Source organism: Zootoca vivipara, chromosome 6 (genome assembly GCF_963506605.1).
Source record: "Zootoca vivipara chromosome 6, rZooViv1.1, whole genome shotgun sequence".
Classification (NCBI taxonomy): domain Eukaryota; kingdom Metazoa; phylum Chordata; class Lepidosauria; order Squamata; family Lacertidae; genus Zootoca; species Zootoca vivipara.
In genome coordinates, this window is record NC_083281.1 from 56,247,046 (window position 1) to 56,267,100 (window position 20,055).

The window sequence follows — 20,055 nt, forward strand, 5'->3', positions numbered from 1 at the left end:
TGCTTAGCGGTTATTCAAATCTTGCAAAAATAGAAGCTCAGCTAGAAATATACTGCAGGGCAGGAAAGGTACCACCAGGGCCAAAAATATGGTAGTAGAGACAAGGAAGCTATTAAAGACAAGAAGGCTTTCATCTAAAAAACAGAAGTCTTATCCAAATGATGAGAACCAAAAGAAACATAAACCAAAAGGAACATAAACTTCGGCAAATAAAGGGCAAGCAGACAGTAAGGGATATGAAAAAAGTGAGGAGCACATTGCTGCCTGAAAACATAAAGACCAACAACTAAAAAGTTCTTCAAATGCATTAGAAGCAAGCAGAGAGAGAGGCAGTTGGACATTTGGATGACAGGTATGCTAAAGGAGACAGCACTGAAGCTGAGTGAATTCTTTGCATCTTCACTGTGAAAGATACAGGGAAAATTCATGTGCCTGAACTTTCTCAGGAAGTGAGTCTTGAGGAACTGAGGTGACAAGAACCAGGTCCAAGGAACCAGATATGAAAAGGCCCAGTTGGCACTCACCAAAGAGTTTTTAAATGTGAAGTTGCTGATCTTTAAGAAAAATGTGTACGGTAATTTGTCCCCAAGATCAGCCTCCATACCAAGAGAAAGTATGCAGATGACATTATATAATCACATCTGCATTTTGATTTGAGGCTAAGCTGTGGAGGTACTGGCCAGAGACTAGAGAGCTATGCAGAGCATGGTAGTCAATTTCCTAAAGCCCCCCCCCCAAAAAAACCTCCTATGGCTTATTTTCCTTTTCTTTCTGAGCCTTCAGTATCATGGCAAGAATGTATTCAGGTTTCTTTCTTGTAATCCATCAGTCTAGATCAGGAATGAGCACCTGTGGCCCTCCAGTCCATGTTGGGCTTCAGCTCCTTTAATCCCTGACCATTCTCCATGCTGGCTGGAGCTGATGGGAGCTGTAATCCAGCAAAATGTGAAGGTCCACAGGTTGCCTGCTCCAATCTACACAAAGAACAAGTTCAGCATCAAATACAGCTTCCACTGAAGAATTATCAGTGAGGTCCTCTAGTGAAGGCACTATAGGGGCCTGTTCTCTTTCTAGAACATCAGCAGATTTTAGACAGACTTTCCTGCATTCCCATTGGTTGTTTGCTTGCATGGATCGATGTTGTCTATAGAATTCAACTGCATTTTGTGCTTTAGTTGTTAATTCTGGGTGCAGTCAGAGAGAAAGCTAACACACTGGGGAATGTTTAGTTGCTAGAGAAGTTTGCCAAGCTCTAGGTAAAGGTAAAGGGACCTCTGACCAGTCGTGACCGACTCTGGGGTTGCGGCGCTCATCTCGTGTTATTGGCTGAGGGAGCCAGCATACAGCTTCCAGGTCATGTGGCCAACATGACAAAGCCGCTTCTGGCGAACCAGAGCAGCACACGGAGACGCCGTTTACCTTCCCACCTATTTATCTACTTGCACTTTGAGGTGCTTTCAAACTGCTAGGTTGGCAGGAGCTGGGACCAAACAATGGGAGCTCACCCCCGTCGCAGAGATTCGAACCACCGACCTTCTGATCAGCAAGCCCTAGGCTCTGTGGTTTAACCCACAGCACCACCCGTGTCCCGCTTGCCAAGCTCTGGTCTCCTTTAATTGTCTTTGAGAGACAGCTGAGGTTTTATATAATGATCTATGGTGTGATGGAAGTAGGGTTTTTTTCTCTCTATCTCTCAATTCTAGAATTTGTGGTACCCAAATAAATGGATTAAGAGTACAGCAAGCCCGCAACTAACTAACACAGGGGTTATATTCCGAGGATCACACCCAAGGCCAAAATTATGTCTTTTTTCCTAGACTGCCCCCTTCCTTTTCTTTTTTTAATATTTGCCAGGCGCCTAAAGCTGAACATACACAAGTTAAATGCATGTAAGTTGCGGACTTACTGTCATTCCAGGACTGGCCAGAGAAAGTACTTCTTCACACAGCACCTAATTAGCCTATATGATTGCCTCAGTGCAGTGAAGGCTGTTGGCTTAGATAGCTTTAAAGGGGTACAAATTAGTGGTGGCTTTCCACTTAGTGGCTTCTGGGTGTAATAGCTGAATGGAAACATCCTGATTCAGAGGCAACATGCCATTGACATCCATTGCTGAGGGACAAAAGCGGGAGATGGCTCTTGCCTCCATCCCCTGTTGGTATGGAGGCAACATGCCATTGACATCCATTGCTGAGGGACAAAAGCGGGAGATGGCTCTTGCCTCCATCCCCTGTTGGTGGACTTACCAGAAGCATCTGGCTGTCCATTTGTGAAGCTTTGCTGGATTGGAGAGTCATTTGGTCCCAACAGATGTTCGGATGCCTGCTACCAGACCTGCAAGCTTTGTTCTTCTGGATTGCTTCATTGAGGGGAGAATTTTTCCTACTGTGGAGGGCAAAGATGAGAGACCAAACCTATTCCTAAAAGAACTTCTTGTTGTTGATGGGAATAATAACCTGCTTTCAGAGCATTCAAATTATTTATTTTAACAATCAGTTGCTATGTTGCAATTACATTAGCACTAATGTGTTTCATGCCCTACTCTTCCCTATATAGTGCTTGTCGTCCTTTCCAGCCTCCAGCATTGCTGGTCTGTACGTGTTAAAGCTGCTGTGCTTGGCTAAAACTGGAAGCAATCTGTCCTGAGATGCTCCTATTTTAGTGACAGCTTTCTAAATGCCTGTAGAACAACTGTGTCACCAGAGACAGGCGGCCTCTCGTGCAAACCCCAATTAGGGTTAAGTGCACGGAGAGAGGTGTTCTGGCAAGAGGGAGAAATTGGATGAGCTATCTTCCTGGTATATATCCGTAGTATATTATTGGCTTAGTTCAGGTGGGCCCAGACTGAAGCATAAAGGTTGGTTGGTTGGTCAGTCAGTGTAAATTTCACTGATAGGATATTGCACTATAGTTTATGCAAATTACCATTTCTATTAAGGCTTGTTTCTGGATCTGCACATCACACTGGATCTAAACAGACATGTTTGAAAACTGATATTGTCTGAGGATATTGTCTGACCAACAGGTCAGATGAGTAGTTTTGTATTCTGGGAGCTCTTTCACACTATTGGATAGAAATAGTTGCATTTCCCAGTGTGTTCGTAAGAGGGATATATTCTATCCAAAAGTGAAAAAAGAGCAAATTCTCTAAAATCAGTTGGACAACAGAAAAATCTTTAGGTGTTTACAGTCAAGAAACATAGGACAAAGACAGAGGTCTACAGGGAATTATTTCTGCATGGAGGAACTGCCACCTTCAAGCCTGAGGTGCAGTAGTGAGATCCCTAAAAAAACAAGTGGTATCTTAATGCAAATTCCCCTCCATGGTAAGGATATGAAAAAAATAGGTCTCAGATGTAGTGAGGGCCTATGCTGTTGTTTGGTTGCTTAAGATGTGGAGATGATATTTTAGGGCTTCTGAAAATAAGGTGTGTTTTGCAGGGCCGGTTATTTCAATCTAATACTAGATCCTTGTTATAAAAAAAGAATCCTGATAGAATTTGACAAAGTAAGAAATCAATCCATTTTGAGGATGGCAGGGAGTGCTTGCAAATTTCACAATCCAAGCTCCTAGTGTTCAATTCTGTAGAATGAGTCTGCCTGACATTTTCCACCCTGCTGTGAAAGAAATCTGCCCCCTCCCCAATAGCTTAATCTGTAAAAAGGGCTAGGGTGTTTTTGGTTCAGATTCCAAATGAAACATCACAGTTGAAACAACACAGTTGTTTGAGGGGAGGAAATAGATATTTGCTGAATAGCCAGGAACCATAATTTCAAATTTTCAAACAAGAAAGCACGAGTGAAGTCTGGGTAGAATAACAAACCAGTGATATTAAGTTCCGCAATCTCTCTCTCTCTCTCTCTCTCTCTCTCTCTCTCTCTCTCTCTCTCTCTCTCTCTCTCGTTTATATATAATCTTATATTCTAGGGTTCAACATTATACTTGTGAGATCTTGATTTATTTAAGTTGGTACTGAGCATCTCTCTCAAACCTTCAACCTGGTTTGGAGGAGCCTAATTGTATCAGATGTGACAGAGGGGAGCAGTTGCAGGCTCCCTGATTCTGCCAGCTAAGTTGACAGCCTTCTTGAGAGCCCTACAACCTTCTTTGCAACTTATCCTTGAGAGTCCAGTAGTGCATTGCTTTCTTGAAAGGAAAAGGTGGTGATGGTGGAACATCTAGTTTATTGGGAATTAGAGCCGGCAGTGTAATTGACCTTAATCCTGCTAGAAATGTACCAAACCCTTTACTTTGAGTTCTGTAACCCTCAGTGTCTTATCTTATCTCACATGGGTGGAGTAAAATGGCTGTAAGTAGGATACCCTCTGTTAATGCCAGAAACTTCCCTTACCTCCCCCAAATACAAAGTCTCTATCCCTTATATATCCTGTGTTAAAACTTTCATTCAGATCTTCAGTGCACTGTCAGAGGATTATTTTCTCTGGGACAGAATTACTTCTTGGGTGTTGCTTTAATATAAACACCAAAACCTTTGATTAGATGTGCCTGGAAGCCATTTTGAAGTATGCAAAGTGTAATGTACAAAGTATCTGTGGTTTTTCTTCAAGCAGGGAAAGCTAGAGGGGTAAAATGTAGGGTTCTGTGTGTGTGCATATGCATGCAAATTCTTCTGTAACAAGTAACGTGAAAACTGTTGCTCTTAGACCTGTTTCAGACATTACTGCAGGGCACCCATATTACAATGACTTTGGTGTCACTTGAATGATTAAGATAGTAGTTTCATTGTGGATGCAGTCAGCTGGTTTCCATCTTTTTCTAAGTTAGGGTGGGCAACCTGTGGCATTCCAGATGTTGTTGGAATCTAGTTTCCATCAACCCTAGGGATGATGGAAGTTGTATTCCAACAACATCTGGAGGGCCACAGGTTGTCCACCCCTGCTGTAAAGAGTGAAAGTGACATGAAACATACATGCATATAACAATGGAGGTCTTTAAGCAGAGGCTTGACAGGCATATGTCAAGAATGCTTTGATGGTGTTTCCTGCTTGGCAGGGGGTTGGACTGGATGGCCCTTGTGGTCTCTTCCAACTCTATGATTCTATGATTTCAAAGTGACACATGTCTCCTGAAACAATGGTTCTCTCCAGTACTGTGTGAAGTTACCCTGTAGTTCTCATTTTAAGGAATGGTATCAAATCATTTGAGTGTGGCAGTTGTGTTTTTCTAAGGTATCACCCATGTTCCTCAAATTTTATAGAATAACGTGACCGCCCAAAAGGCCTGGTTTCTGCTCTACGGGGCATTCAACCTGACAGAGAGTGGAAAGGGAAAGTCAGAAATAAGAGAATGAATGTGCACAGATGTAGTTGCAGGTAATTAGGCTTTCCTGCAGCCGAAAGCAAAGAGAAGAGGAAGCTCAGATGCAGCTCAGACCTTCCAAACCTTTCTGTCTGGGACCCTTGGGACTCTTGCTTGGCCACACCTCTCCCCAGGCCATATTCCTCTCTTACTTCATCTGAATCCTTGGCTGCTTTTGTCTGTCTGAAATAAATTCTGCATTAAAGATCTGCATTAAATTAACACCCCCCTTAGTTTAATTTGATTCCTTGTGCAGGCAAACTCTGAACTACTAGCTCGGATCCTATGAATTCCATTGGTACTACGGACACATTCACTCTGTTGCAGCCTTCCTGGATGGCAATAGAGGGCAATGAAATTTTAGTGTTGGTCTTTGTCTGAAAATTTATTGACAGCTTTAACCTCCCTGAAAAGGTTCTAATTCACAATGTGAGTTAATTCACTATTTATAAAGCCTTCCCCCGAGTAAAGGCAGTCAAAATCTGTGCCAACTGCCTGGTGGATATCACTGATCCCACCCTTCGGAGAGCTTTCACCATGGCCCGGTTTCAAACATTGCCAACTGCATACCTGACCGGTAGATTTACAAAAATCCCAGAACACCGTTTATGCCCTTGCTCCATGAAAATTAAAGAGGATCTTATACATTACCTCCTCCATTGCCCCATTTACTCGGGGTTTAGAGACGCGATGCTGCAAACTATACCCAACTCTATAATCAATCCTGAAGATAGAGTAAAATTTTTGTTAGTTGATGCTAACCCACGAATTATCCATGTGGTAGCGGTCTTTATGATGAAGGCCATTAAAGCCAGGGAAAGATTTATGGATGATAAAGCAAAGACCCCTTCATCGTCTGTTTAACTCGTTGCTTGTTTTCCTTCTCTTTCTGTTTTGTGGGATGAAGGTTTTGTTGGGATTGTATGTAATGAATTTTAACATTTTTAATTATTGTTTTTAATTATTGTGTTGATATTTGTGTACAGGCATGGTCCTCACAATAAACGGTTTTGTTGTTGTTGTTGTTGTTGTTGTTGTTGTTGTTGTTATTTATGAAACCTTTAGTTCAGCCTTAAGTTGAAGGTTAGGTTGAGGAACTAATGCTACAGTCCTAAATATAATTACATGGAAGTAAGAACCACCAAACACAGTGGGAATTGCTCCTGAGAAAGCACAAATAGACATTGCAAGTCTTCCTAATGTCACCGAAGATGGCAATACATGGAAGATCCTGCTTCACAAACCACAAATTGCTTCTGTTGAGGCCCAACATAGAATTTATTATGCTGTAGTATGTGTAATACATTAAAGTTGTAGGCAAATTGGAAGAAATCCTTTGTCTTAATTCTAATATTTTTGCCCCCACAGGTATAGCCTTTACAGACCTCCCTGTAAGTACAACTATTTTCAGTATTTTAACAAAAGATTCAAATTGAAGGGAGGGGGAAATTGACTAGGGTGTTTTGATGTCTTCTCTTTGCCATGCCATCTGGAAGTGGTTAGTATGAGGCTGCTTGCTTGATGTGTTTGCAATGAATCAGGTTGGCAAGTTTCTTTTAGCAAAACTAGCTGCAGAAAGGGTGCATGTTATTATCAGGCTCTTCTTGGAACATAATGGAAGTGTAGGGAAAACTCAAATTATTGCAAGGTTGTTTGGAATTCAATACTTTTCAGGGATATGGTTTGCCTGCTTTAAAATAAACAATGCAATACGTCTGTCTAGAATAAAGCAGGACCTCTACATTGCCTTGGCTGCCTCAGCCAAGCTAAAAATAACATGAGTTAGTGAATTGTTCAGCAATGCAAGTTAACCAAGCAAACAAAGAGAATTCCCAGTTTCTGAAATGTTCCATTTTGTTTTTGCTATACAAACTACACCCACAACAATCCAAACATTTTGTTGCCGCTTGGACTTGCTAGTTGGAGTCCAAATCTAACAACTGATCTTAGTCACGATGGCAAATCAAGTAAGAAATTTCTTTTTAGCATGAGCAAAGTTCAAGGGCTCTTGGATAGAAATGGTAGTCTGAGGGTTGCTTTGTTCTATGGAACTTTGTACATGAGTGCCAGAGGCAATAACAAAATGCACACACATTGGTTCCATTAGAAACAGTGCATGTATGTGTAATTGTTTCCCCTCTTTAGAAATGTGCATCAGCATGTGGGCTGTTCTTGCTTACCACTGGAGCATGCGGCAAAGGAAAAGTAGGAATGTACTTTTAAAGTATGAGATTATGCCTTTTGTACGCAGGAATCAGCACCAGAGTACAAAACATGTAAGCAGTTGCACTTCCAAAACATGCAAGACAAACAGGCTTACTAAAAGAAAATTTTGCAAAAGCAGTAGGGAAAACAGATAGACCATTCATGAGTTAGGTTAGGAGTGGGAACCTGTGGCCCTCCAGATGTTGCTGGTTGCAACTCTCAATTGTCCTGACCAGCAGATCTAATGGTCAGGGGTGATTGGATTTGTAGTGCAACAGCATCTAAAGGGCAATAGACTTAACTTGAGTATATGCAAGTGCTAGAATTTGCACTTTGAAAGCTACAGCAAATATACCAGCCTTGTATTTAACAACTCGCTCGGTTGCCATAGGCAACCAAGAATTTCATGCAGGCAAGTGAGCAAGCTGGCAGAAGAGGAGCATTCACTCCATCACTTTTCCATTAGCCCACTTGATATCTGTGCTAGCTGTGGAAGACAAAGTCATTTTCTTCCATAACCATCAAGGAAATGCAGCAAATTAATATAGGGATGGATTGCTTTTTATCTTTTCTGTCAGCCTACTTGATGGAAGGCATTAAAAAAAAACAACCACCCGTTAACAGGCCAGTCGCTTGCATATACATGCTGCCCTCTCTTCCACAGCCAACATGGAACACACAGGGTACTAACCCCTAAGCAGGTTAGCATCCATACTCCCAGATTAGTAACTTTGGGGAACTGGTTTACAAGGCTGGATAATATTGCAATGCCAAATGGAAGTTTGCATTTTGTGGGTACATAGTATAATAGACCAGCTTAATACTTTAAAACTTATTGAGAATCAAAACCAAAATGTATGCAGATCTTACATGTCCCATGGTTGCTTAGCTTTGAAAGCTTTCAAAGTATTTAACAACCAAGGAACAAACTTTTGGGGGGGGGGAGAGCTTTGCTTGAAACCTTTAAGTCAGGCTTCCTCAACCTCGGCCCTCCAGATGTTTTTGGCCTACAACTCCCATGATCCATAGCTAGCAGGACCAGTGGTCTAGTCTCAAAACATCTGGAGGGCTGAGATTGAGGAAGCCTGCTTTAAGTGCAGCTGAATTGCAGTCCAAGGTTTCCTTCATATCAGTCTGGTTGTTTTGCTGTTATCTGTTGCTGCAATCAGACACGTCATTTGTTCAGATGATTTGTAGGTAGCATTAGTTCATTTCAGAAAGTGTTCATGATCAGTTAAAGATCCAGTCAAGGAGCAGGGCGCCTGTTTGTTTAAATGTTTGTTTATATACCGTAATTTCAGAGTTCACCCTTAGTTGGGTAGCTGCAAACAATTTAAGAGGTACTTCTTTGCAATGGCTAGTTCCCTCCCCAATTTGTTTCCATGTCCTGCAGCACATCCAAGATTCTGCCTACATGCTGTGTTATGGGCCAGTCCCTTCTCTACCAGAATTCCTAATGAAAGATAGAATGCTACATTTTATAGTCAACCTTGGCTCCCCAGATTTTATTGGACCACAATCTGCATCAGTCATAGCCAGCATGCCTAATGAACAGGGACTATAAAAATTGTAATCCAACAATATCTGGGGAGCCATGCTTGGAAATCTGTTCTAGGTTATGGATTTGGTTAGCACATAGGGACTTCCCTGTGATCTAGAACAGGAGGGTATTGACTTCACTAGTAGAGTGTGAATTACAATACTGTACAATGCAAATTCAATATAGTTCCAGAATCAATAAAAAGAAATGAAAACACCAAAATCATATGATTTCTAGCACACACTGTTAGAAATGAAATTAAGTTGGTTCATATCTGTGAATGATGATGCTCTTTTCAGAGATCATCTGCTTCTCCTGTGCTGAAAAGTTCTTACGCAATCAGTCTGCAACTCCTTGCAAATACTTACCCACGATAAACTTTCTTTGCCCTTTTGTCTACAGTCTACTACTTCTGAAGTTGTCTTCTTTTTCCAGTTAGTAACAGTCCTTGAAGCTTAAGCTGCCTTTTATCTAGTCCTTCCCAATACACTGGTTTTCTTACTGCAGTTATTCTGTTGCCTGGAAGAGTGCTGCATGAGTCTTGCTCTGAATTTTAGCTCTTCAGCTTCTTTTATGCCTAGGCACTGAACTCTTCTCTACCTCTCCAATTACTGTAATTCTGAACCTTTGGATATTCAGTTCTTAGCTGCATGGCAATGAATTTATTTTCTGTGAGGGCTCTTGCTGTAACATCACTTGAATTCAAAATCAGCTGTAAAGGAGAACAACTATATACAATCTTGACTGGTATCAGGAAAGATTTTGGATTTTAAAAATAGTGCGAGTCAGTGGTAGACTGATCCAATCAGATGTGATTTTAGACTTCTTTCTGCTTTGAAATTACAACCTACAGGATAGGGTACTCTTCCAACCCACCTCTCTTCTTTACTGTCACCCTCTACACAGACTGAGGCTGCATCTAGTCAACCAAACTTGCCCATTCTTACCCTCCTGGTGTGAAGAGTAAGAATGTTTCTTGCTGAGAAAAAGTGAGCAGCATATGTCAGGACTTCATAATATTCCCAATAAAGTACCTAGATTTCCAGAGCACACTTGACCATTGCTTCTCACTAAGAGTACTGGGTTTCAGATTTATTTATTTTTAAAATTACATTTATAAATCACCTTTTCCTCAAAGGATCTCAAGGTTGTGTACATGGTTCTCCCTTCCCATTTTGTCCTCACAACAACTCTGTGAGGCAGCTTAGGCCTAGAGACCGTGGCTGGCCCAAGGTCACACAGTGATCTTCATGGCTGAGTGGGAATTGAAACCCTGGTCTCCCAGGTCCTAGTCCAACACTCAAACCATTAAACCACACTAGCACCTGGAAGGGAATGCAAGAAATGGATCTTCTAGCTAGCAAAAAGAAAGCAGCACAGCAAGGTTACCTGAATGAAGATAAGGAATAGAAGGGAATATTGGGGAAGAGTCGTAGCTCAGCAGTAGAGCACATGTTTGCATGCAAATAGGAAAAGACTTATTGGAGATCTGCTACTGAGATACTCAGTACTGAGTGTAGATAGTACTGAGCTAGATGGGGGAATGGTCTGACTTGGTATACAAGGTGGCTTCCTATGTCCCTTTCCACAAAAATGTGGACAAGCTCACTAGAAGGTGAAGTGTAAGTTATTACGGAGGTCAAACGAGTAATTTGGAATGAATGTACAGGATAGATTAGAAAAGCACCATTTATTGGCTGGCATGACTTGTTGGAAAGGAAATGTAGATACAGTGGTACCTCGGTTTTCAAATGTAATCCATTCTGGAAATCCGTTCAAGTTCTGAAATGTTTGAAAACCAAACAATAGCCGACAGCTAGGCCTCAGGATCTTGCACTCAGCAGAAGCCACATGGCATGTTCGACTTCTGAGGCGTATTCAAAAACCAAAGCATTTACTTCCGGGTTTATGGCGTTCGAAAACCGAGGTACCACTGTATGGGTTAAGTATCTTACTTAAGAGCCTCTTAGAGCCTTGTTTTGTAGTTATCTGGTATATAGGCCTTGTGACAGTAATCAACGTTGCTTTCTCTTAGTTGCTGGTATGTTTTTCCTCTGCTGGTAGAAGGCCATTTGATCCCTCTATGTTATTTAAAGCTCACCTGTGATTGTTGATTTCTATTTTGATTGGACTGGGAAATATTGCTTGCCTCCAGATGCTAGAAGCTCTCTTCCAGTTCTCTATAGTAGCTTTGCTTTGTCTAAGCTGTCTTTTTCTTTCTTTCTCAAAACTGTTGGTGCTGTTAAAGCTCTTCCAGCACACATTGCTTGTACCTTTCTCAGAGGCACTTAGAGGATATGTTTACAAAGTATATTTGCCATAGGTAACTACAAGCACAAAGGTAAAATGTTATGGAGGTTTTGGAGTAGCTTTCATTCTAGTCTTGGAAGATTATGAGTACATATTCTGTGACTGTCATTAAGGCAAATGATCCTTCCTTCATTCCCACAGTCTGTTTTAGGAAGACTGAAGTCCCTGGGGAAACTTACAATCTGCAAACTCATGCAAGGATTGAAATGGAGCCATGTGTGTTTAATTTTGCTCTCTCACTTCCCAAACTGCTCTTGGAAGTCACAAAGATTCAGTAAAACCTTATAGCTATGTCATAAAGGTTTGGGGGTTTTTGCTAGTTGGTTCCTCATATATTGTGTTTGGTTTCTTATAAATTGCTCGGAATAGTGCTTGTCACATCTGCCAAATCTGGAGGCTTCATTTGAGCTTCCTCTAAGATTAGCACCCTTGCTTGTTTTCAGCTGATCCTTGGAGGCCCAAAGAAAAATGTATGTTAGCTTTCTTCCCGAAAAGGGCCCTATTTTTTAACTGGGGTTTCTTCTTTTGGCAGGCCAATTTATATCCCACTGTGGGGCTCCAGACACCCGGAGAGATAGTGGATGCCAACTTTGGGCAGCAGCCGTTTGTGTTTGACATCGAAGATTACATGAGGGAGTGGCGAGCAAAGATTCAGGGCACCATTAAGCGGTTTCCCATAGGTGACCGGCTAGGTGAATGGCAAGCCATGCTACAGAAGTGAGTGAGAGCATTAATTTCTTTTTACTTAGAAGCTTCATTAAAGACCATCCATTGCTATAGAGTGGTGTGCTTATAAAGTACATCCTGCAACCCTCTTCCTTTATTTTGGAAAATTTTTGTGTGTTGTTTCTTAATACTAATGAGGAACAAAGAGCTTACTTTTTGCTCAGCACATGTGTTTCATCTTTAAAAAACAAAAACAAACATGTACAAACCTCTTTTTCAGTAGCAATCTCAAGAGTGGAGGGCTGCTTTCAGGAACTGTCTGACTTGGTTGCTTTTTAACCTGTCTGAGGACAAGTCACTGGCATATCACTAAACCAGATGAAGAGGGAAAGGTGATGGTTTGGAGAAGCATAACGGCTTCTATATATTTGTGTCCCAGACAGAAAAGGGGAAATGAAGCACAGAGCTCCAGAGCACAGAATTTGAAGTGACTGAGAATCTGGTGTCCCCTTTTCCCAGATTTTTTTTTTTTTGGATGAAGCTTTGCAAAATCAACAGGCAGTTGACCACTGGTTGTGAATTGGAGACCACAACACCTGGAGGGAAGCATGTTACATTCCAGAATATATATAAATATATATTTTAACATATTTTTATAATGCCCTTTGATTATTTTTGTAGAGTGATTTACAGCACAGTGATTAGTGTTCTATAAAAATGACTTTCAAAAAGGATTAGATAGGCTTAAAGGACTGCTACAGACCTCAGTAAGACAGGCAGTGTATTTAATGGTTCATTATAGGATTTCCAGTAAATTGGTCCATGGTCACTTGCTGTTCACTTATATTAATACAGTATCATTTTGAACATCTTATGCAGTGATACTAAAAAAAAATATGTTTGCAACATTAATGTAGGTTTCCTTCACCATAATGCATGCATTTCCTGGGTGCTCTTTAATAACAGTTTGACTGTTCATACCCAAGCAGGAGTTGATCTCTTCCCTTTGGCTAGCCTAACTCCTGTGCTGCGTGTGTGAATGTAACAGGAGTAGTGTCTTCTGTTCCCTTCCCAAAATGCTTTACTTCAACATATAAGAGTGTGACATTTTCGTTGTAGGAAGCAGGGCCAAGGACAACTCTGGGATACACCGTCTGACTTCAAATTAATGTGATCCTCCCAGTTATATTTTACAGCAGGGATGGCCAAGTTCCAAGAGACTGCAACAATTAAACACAATTAAAAACTGGCAGTGATCTACCAGTGTTGAGCTTTTTTTAGGGAGGCAAATCCCATTTTGGTGGGGGGAAGGATCAGGGCAGGGGAATAAATAATAAGTCGCTCAACATGAGATCACTAATGATACAGTCAATATCGCAGCAAGAGCTCCATCTTCTGGTATAGCAATCTAGGGGGCGAGGCCGGATGGAGGAGCCAGCGATCGACCACAGTCTACAAAAACCTCCTGGGGATCGACCAGTAGATCATGATCGGCCTGTTGGACACCCCTGTTTTACAGCTTTGCCATGGCTCTGTGCTAACAGAGATGCCCATTCTACAATTTGCTTTCTGTATTCTCCCCCCCAGTATGGTCTCTTCCTATCTGGTCCATCACGGGTACTGTGCTACAGCAACTGCCTTTGCCAGGGTGACGGAAAGTACAATCCAGGAAGAACAGATCTCTATAAAGAACAGACAAAGTAAGTTTATTCTTACAACTTCCTCACAACTTTCCCTGAAGACTTGAGAGACAGCCCTTCCTGCCTGCAGCATGACTTCAGTCCAATGTCCACATATTCAGACGCCAAATGGAAGTGGTCACTAGGTAGAACCTCAATATCCTGCACCACTTCCCTTGGGTCCTCTTCTGTGGCTGCCAGTGTTCCAATGTCTCATCATTTCCCTTCACCCCATCCTGCCACTCCCAAACCAAAAGTTTGGTTTGAGAGCTTTAGAAGTAGGATAGCCTACTCAAGGAAAATAGGTACTCTTTTATTTAATCTGCCAAACCTATATTATTTATTTCTCCTTTTTAAAAATGCATACATAAAAAAACCTTGCAGGTTGGTTTGGCTGTCCTTTGCAAAGAACTCACTGCTTTGGGTGCAGAGTTACACCTCTAACTCCATGCAGGATTTATGACACATGAAAGACTCTTCTCTCAATCTTCTCTAAGTGGCTGAATTACTAATATTTATTTGCAATATTTATCGATAATCTTTCTGCCATAAGAACTCCCATGGTGGTTCACAATAAAAATAAAATCATTCTATGTGGTTTTTTTTCCTTTTGCCTCTTAACAAGTTCTCAGAGTAGCTTTCATATAAAGTAATGTAAAGCATCAGTAAACAACTATCAGGTACAAAGTTCACACATCAATAAAATTAATAAAATCAATAAACCAACAGGAAGCAGCATAAAGATACAGTGATACCTCGCAAGACGAAATTAATATTGTTGTGATAATTTTGTCTTGCGAAGCGCGGTTTCCCATAGGAATGCATTGAAATTTAATTAATGCGTTCCTATGGGCAAAAAAAGGGTCCGTCCCTCGCTTCCCCTTCCCCCAGCTCGCCCTCCAGCCTCGCGTCCGGCACGCTCGCTTCCCCTTCCCCCAGCTCGCCCTCCAGCCTCGCGTCCGGCGCGCTCGCTTCCCCTTCCCCCAGCTCGCCCTCCAGCCTCGCGTCCGGCGCCGACTCACCCGCCGAGCCCAGGAGCAGCCACAGCAGCCACATGGCCACTCCAGAAAGTTTTAAGACTCTGCTGAGCGCCTCTGCCTCTCTGCCTAAGCCCGGCCCAGGCCCAGGCAGCTGTGCGGGCGGGGAGGGGGAAGTAGGAGGAGGGCCAGGGAGAGGCTCCCTCCCTCCTTCCCCAGCAGCCGGACCCTCGCGCCCAACCAGACAGACAGACAGCCTGCCTGCCTGCCATCTATGCGCTCACTCTCCCGTTCACGTGCAGCCTCTGGAGCACAGGGTGGCAAGGCTACTTCATCTTGCGAAGCACGGCCATAGAACAATTCGTCTTGCGAGTCTCCCCAAAAATTACAAGACGCTTTCGTCTTGCGAGTTTTTCATTGGAAGAGGCATTCGTCTTGCGAGGTACCACCGTATTGTAACACCAGCAGATAAATCAGTATTACTGTTCAGTTAAAAACTTAAGACAAGAATAACACTTTTTATCTGAAACATAATAGTCTGCGATTGGCACCAGGTGTACCTTCTGGGGAAGAAATATCACCACTGGGGTGCCATCACACTGAAGTCCCTATTTCTGGTCACGTTTATCTATCCTCTGAAGTTAGGAATATCTAGAAAAAGGCCTTTGAACATCATCTACAATTACAGTCGTACCTTGGGTTACAACCACCTTGGGTTGCGAACAATTTGGGTTACGAACTCCGCAAACCCGGAAGTATTTTTCGTTGCACGTACGTTCCGCGCATGCGCAGATGCGGCGTGTGTGCTTTGCGCAAAGCGCGAAAATCACGCTCTGCGCATGCGCAAAATGGCGCTTCGGTTTACAACCTTTTCGGGTTACGAACTGCGACGCGGAACGGATCGTGTTCGTAACCCGAGGTACCACTGTAAATAGGTTCATGTTCTTCAGGTATTCAGATAAAGTCCAACATTTTGCCGGAAGCTCACCAGAAGCCAGTTGAAATGTTGAAGCCAGTTGAAATGTTTCAACATGGGTGAAGTGTTGCATGCAGCTAGTTCAATCAGTGCTGAATTTTGTATCTGGTGTTAGCTGCTTGCAACCAGTTAGGGATGCTTAGGGGTCTGTGTACTAACAAGCTCCTGCCTTAGCTGATGGAAGTGGTGTCAGATCTGGTGTTTAGGACACACAGGTTGCTAATTCACGCCATGCTACCATGTTGAAAATGGTTCTGGACTTCATGACTACCATGACCACCCTGAAGCAGGCCCAGATTCTCAATGGACCCAGACCTTTATGTAGTGGTTCATGCTCTAAATCTGATTTTTGCAATGGGACTTTACTAATTCTGTTTCTACAGTGATGCGGTTTAGACTGAGACAGTGCTATCCTTAAAAAATTGTCCAGTAGCACCTTAGAGACCAACTAAGTTTGTCCTGCGTATAAACTTTCGTGTGCATGCAGACTTCTTCAAATACGCTGAAAAACCAACAGTGTACCTGAAGAAGTGTGCATGCACATGAAAGCTTATACCCAGAACAAACTTAATTGGTCTCTAAGGTGCTACTGGACAATTTTTTATTTATTTTGACTGCATCAGACCAACACAGCTACCTACCTGAATCTAGTGCTATCCTTGTACAGGTCAGGAGAGCCAATTGTGATGAACCATTCCTGGAGACTGATGATTCTAAGGAGTCCTCAGGAAGTTTTGGTCAGCATAGCTGGCACTCCAGGCAACACCTTGATAACTTAGTGAATCATGGAGATGTGCCAGGGCATGGACATAATGGCTGCTAAGCATATTCTCCAGCTGAACAGATCCCAGTCTGCTCCTTGCTATTCCAGGAGTTGGGGCAAAGAAACAGTGGGATGAAGCTAGAACAGAAAAGGAAATCTCAAACCAAGTCTGCCTGTAACTTGTCATAGAGCCTAGTTCATGACAGTCACCGCCATGAAGCACTACATTTTTACCAACATTGTGAAGTTGCACTTAGAAGCTATTCCAAGTTGCACAGCACCTTCTTTGACTTGGTTCCCAGGATTCTCGTATGGACACCCTTAGTGGTCCATTGTGAGTTGTTTGTTAAGCACTTCAAGGGTACAATAATGTGCATGTTTAGACGCCACTGAGTGTAATCCTGACTCAGCATGCATCTAGGCTTCTGTCTAGTCAGTGTTTAGATCAATTTCACTTGTTGCAGCTTGAGGATGAGGACAAGGTGCTTGAAGAGGTCTTGCCCTGTTTGCCTGCCCTTTTCCACCTTGGCGTATAACTTCTTGGAAGTGGAAGCTGATTGATTCCAGGAAATAGGGCCTCTTTATAAGAGTATAGTCCCATCTCCTTTACTAAAGAGACCTCCTTTTAACCTAATGATTGCTTTATAGGTCAGTCATAAACTTCCTCTTTGGGGGCAGGGGCTCAAATGAGTGATAGCAATTCCAGTACAGCCACTAGGTCTAAAACAGTTAGTGTTGCCTGTCTTGCTGCTCTTCTGTGTATTCCATGCACACTCTTTCCTGATGTGCTCACAACTGGGAGAAATATCCACCTAGGTAAGACATCTAGCAGATAAAGTTTTTATTGCCTGTCTGTTTATGGGATTATATGCCGCCTATCATTATAGGCAATCTTATTGTTCCATCCCAGTGATTCTGCTTTCATCTACAGGAATACAGAAGCTGGTCTTGGCAGGAAGAGTGGGGGAAGCCATTGAAGCCACACAACAGCTATACCCAGGACTCCTAGAGCACAATCCTAATCTCCTTTTTATGTTAAAGTGAGTACATCCAAATCCTTTCAAGTATGGTAAGACCTGCAATGTGATGAACATAAGAACATAAGAAGACAGAGGTTTATACTGGAACTACTGACTGTGATCTATCAAAATGAGTCTAATGTTACAATGATACAAACATTCCAGGTTTTTACTTTGGCTATTACAATTAGAAGCTGTCAGGAGAAGATCATTGCACTTTGAATGGTGCTTAATAAATTTATTAAATGAAGGAAAAATAAGTGATGTGTAGTGCTGAAAAGGTGACCCCATTGGTTAGGGTAGCAGGCTTGAGCCACATTCCAACTTATGCCAGAAGAGCTGGGGGTGGTAAATCATCCAGCGAAAGGTTGCTTTACCTATAGAATGATGCTTTAAACATCTCTCTCTGTTGACATTATTTGTAATGGCACCATTTTCCTCCATGGTATTGTTCCTTGTCCTTCTCTGTACTTCAAAACCGGCATGCAGACCTGAATTGCTTGCTTTCGTTATTAGCACTCATAAAGCACCTAACATTTTAAATTGCTGTACAATGGCAATTTAAGACCACCCTTGTTCTAATAATTTAGTACAGGTAGATCATGTTGATGTTGTAGTTCATCAACATCTGGAGAGCCAAAGGTTCCCCACACTGGATCTAGTTGGTCATACTAAGTAGTGGTCTGAACCTGTAACACTTTCACAGAGGCTCAGCTTTTTTTACTCTTAACACACTTCAAAATGACAACAGATTAGACAACTGGGCCAGAGCAAACAAGATGAATTTTAACAAGGAGAAATGTAAAGTACTACGCTTGGGCAAAAAAAATTGAAAGGCACAAATACAGGATGGGAGACACCTGGCTTGAGAGCAGTACATGTGAAAAGGATCTAGGAGTCTTGGTAGACCACAAACTTGACATGAGTCAACGGTGTGATGCAGCAGCTAAAAAAGCCAATGCAATTCTGGGCTGCATCAATAGGAGTATAGCATCTAGATCAAGGGAAGAAATAGTACCACTGTATTCTGCTCTGGTCAGACCTCACCTGGAGTACTGTGTCCAGTTCTGGGCACCACAGTTCAAGAAGGATACTGACAAGCTGGAACGAGTCCAGAAGAGGGCAACCAAAATGGTCAAAGGCCTGGAAATGATGCCTTATGAGGAACGGCTTAGGGAGCTGGGTATGTTTAGCCTGGAGAAGAGAAGGTTAAGGGGTGATATGATAGCCATGTTCAAATAGGATGTCATATAGAGGAGGGAGAAAGGTTGATTTCTGCTGCTCCAGAGAACTGGACACGGAGCAATGGATTCAAACTACAAGAAAGAAGATTCCACCTAAACATTAGGAAGAACTTCCTGACAGTAAGAGCTGTTCGGCAGTGGAATTTGCTACCAAGGAGTGTGGTGGAGTCTCCTTCTTTGGAGGTCTTTAAGCAGAGGCTTGACAGGCATATGTCAAGAATGCTTTGATGGTGTTTCCTGCTTGGCAGGGGGTTGGACTGGATGGCCCTCGTGGTCTCTTCCAACTCTATGATTCTACTGGGCTTTTGAATGGAACATTAAATTCATGCATCATCTTGTGGGTGACATCTCTAGCAGAAAAATTTGCTTTTGACACTAGAATGCTGATTTTCTGTTTTGGGTGTTTCTAAGGATCCTTGTTTGTTCTAGGCTGCAGCTACTAAAGTGTGCGAAAATGCTTGTATGCTTCTCATGAACCATTGCACAGTATCCATTGCTCTGGCATTTTGTGTTTCAATTCTTTCTCTTCCCCTCTCCTTGTACACAGGTGCCGGCAGTTTGTGGAGATGGTGAATGGAACAGACAGTGAAGTACGTTGTTTCAGTGCCCGCAGCCCCAAATCCCAGGACAGCTACCCTGATTCCCCCAACCTAAGTCCAAGGCACGGCTCTAACAATTTGCACATTCACAGCACTGGTAAGTATTGATTTCTCTGCTGGGTAATCAGTTATAGTAGAACCTCTACTTATGACTGCCTCTACTTGGGCCCGATCCAAGTCGTGACCGCGGCAGACCCGGAAGTAAATACCGGGTTTGCTGCAATTTGTGCATGTGCAGAAGCGGCTTCTGCCATTTGTGCACACGCAGAAGTGGGTGCCGCTGTCTGCACATGCGCACAACGGCGCTTCTACCAGCAACCCGTTTCACCTAAAGGACGGGCCGCTGGAACGGATTATGGCGGTAAGTAGAGGTTCCACTGTACTTGGCTTTCTTCTACAGAGCACTCTAGCCGCATTCAGGCATTTTGCAAACGAACCCTAACTAACCCTTTTAGTACTTTTCCATCTCCCTGCCCAAGGGTACTTATTACACAGTGTGCACCCATAATGAAGCACTTCAGATGTTTGGGGAGAATTATTGGTGTGTTCACACCTCACCTCACTTGTTCGGAATTCTCTTCCTGTAGTGTGAGAGAAGAGCCAAAACTCAGGAGGGTGTGGAGAAGTACAGTACTGTCCTATAGGCCTTACCACTGTGTTCATTCAGTGCCCTGTCTGTACATAAGAACATAGGGAGCTGCCTTATACCAAGTCAGACCACTGGTCCATCTACCTAGCTCAGTACTGTCCATGTTGA

General features: G+C 42.6%; 1 protein-coding gene across 4 annotated transcripts in view; it reads left to right on the plus strand.

Moving 5' to 3' along the window:
* The window catches only part of RANBP10 (RAN binding protein 10), a 49,915-nt gene that overhangs the window by 20,592 nt on the left and 9,268 nt on the right, over positions 1-20,055 (plus strand). For all 4 annotated transcript variants that reach the window (XM_035120169.2, XM_035120170.2, XM_035120171.2 and 1 more), the window contains 5 exons: positions 6,689-6,711; positions 11,908-12,092; positions 13,629-13,741; positions 17,368-17,476; positions 19,247-19,395. In XM_035120169.2, the coding sequence (XP_034976060.2) occupies positions 6,689-6,711; positions 11,908-12,092; positions 13,629-13,741; positions 17,368-17,476; positions 19,247-19,395 (579 nt within the window). The remainder of the gene's footprint in view (positions 1-6,688; positions 6,712-11,907; positions 12,093-13,628; positions 13,742-17,367; positions 17,477-19,246; positions 19,396-20,055) is intronic.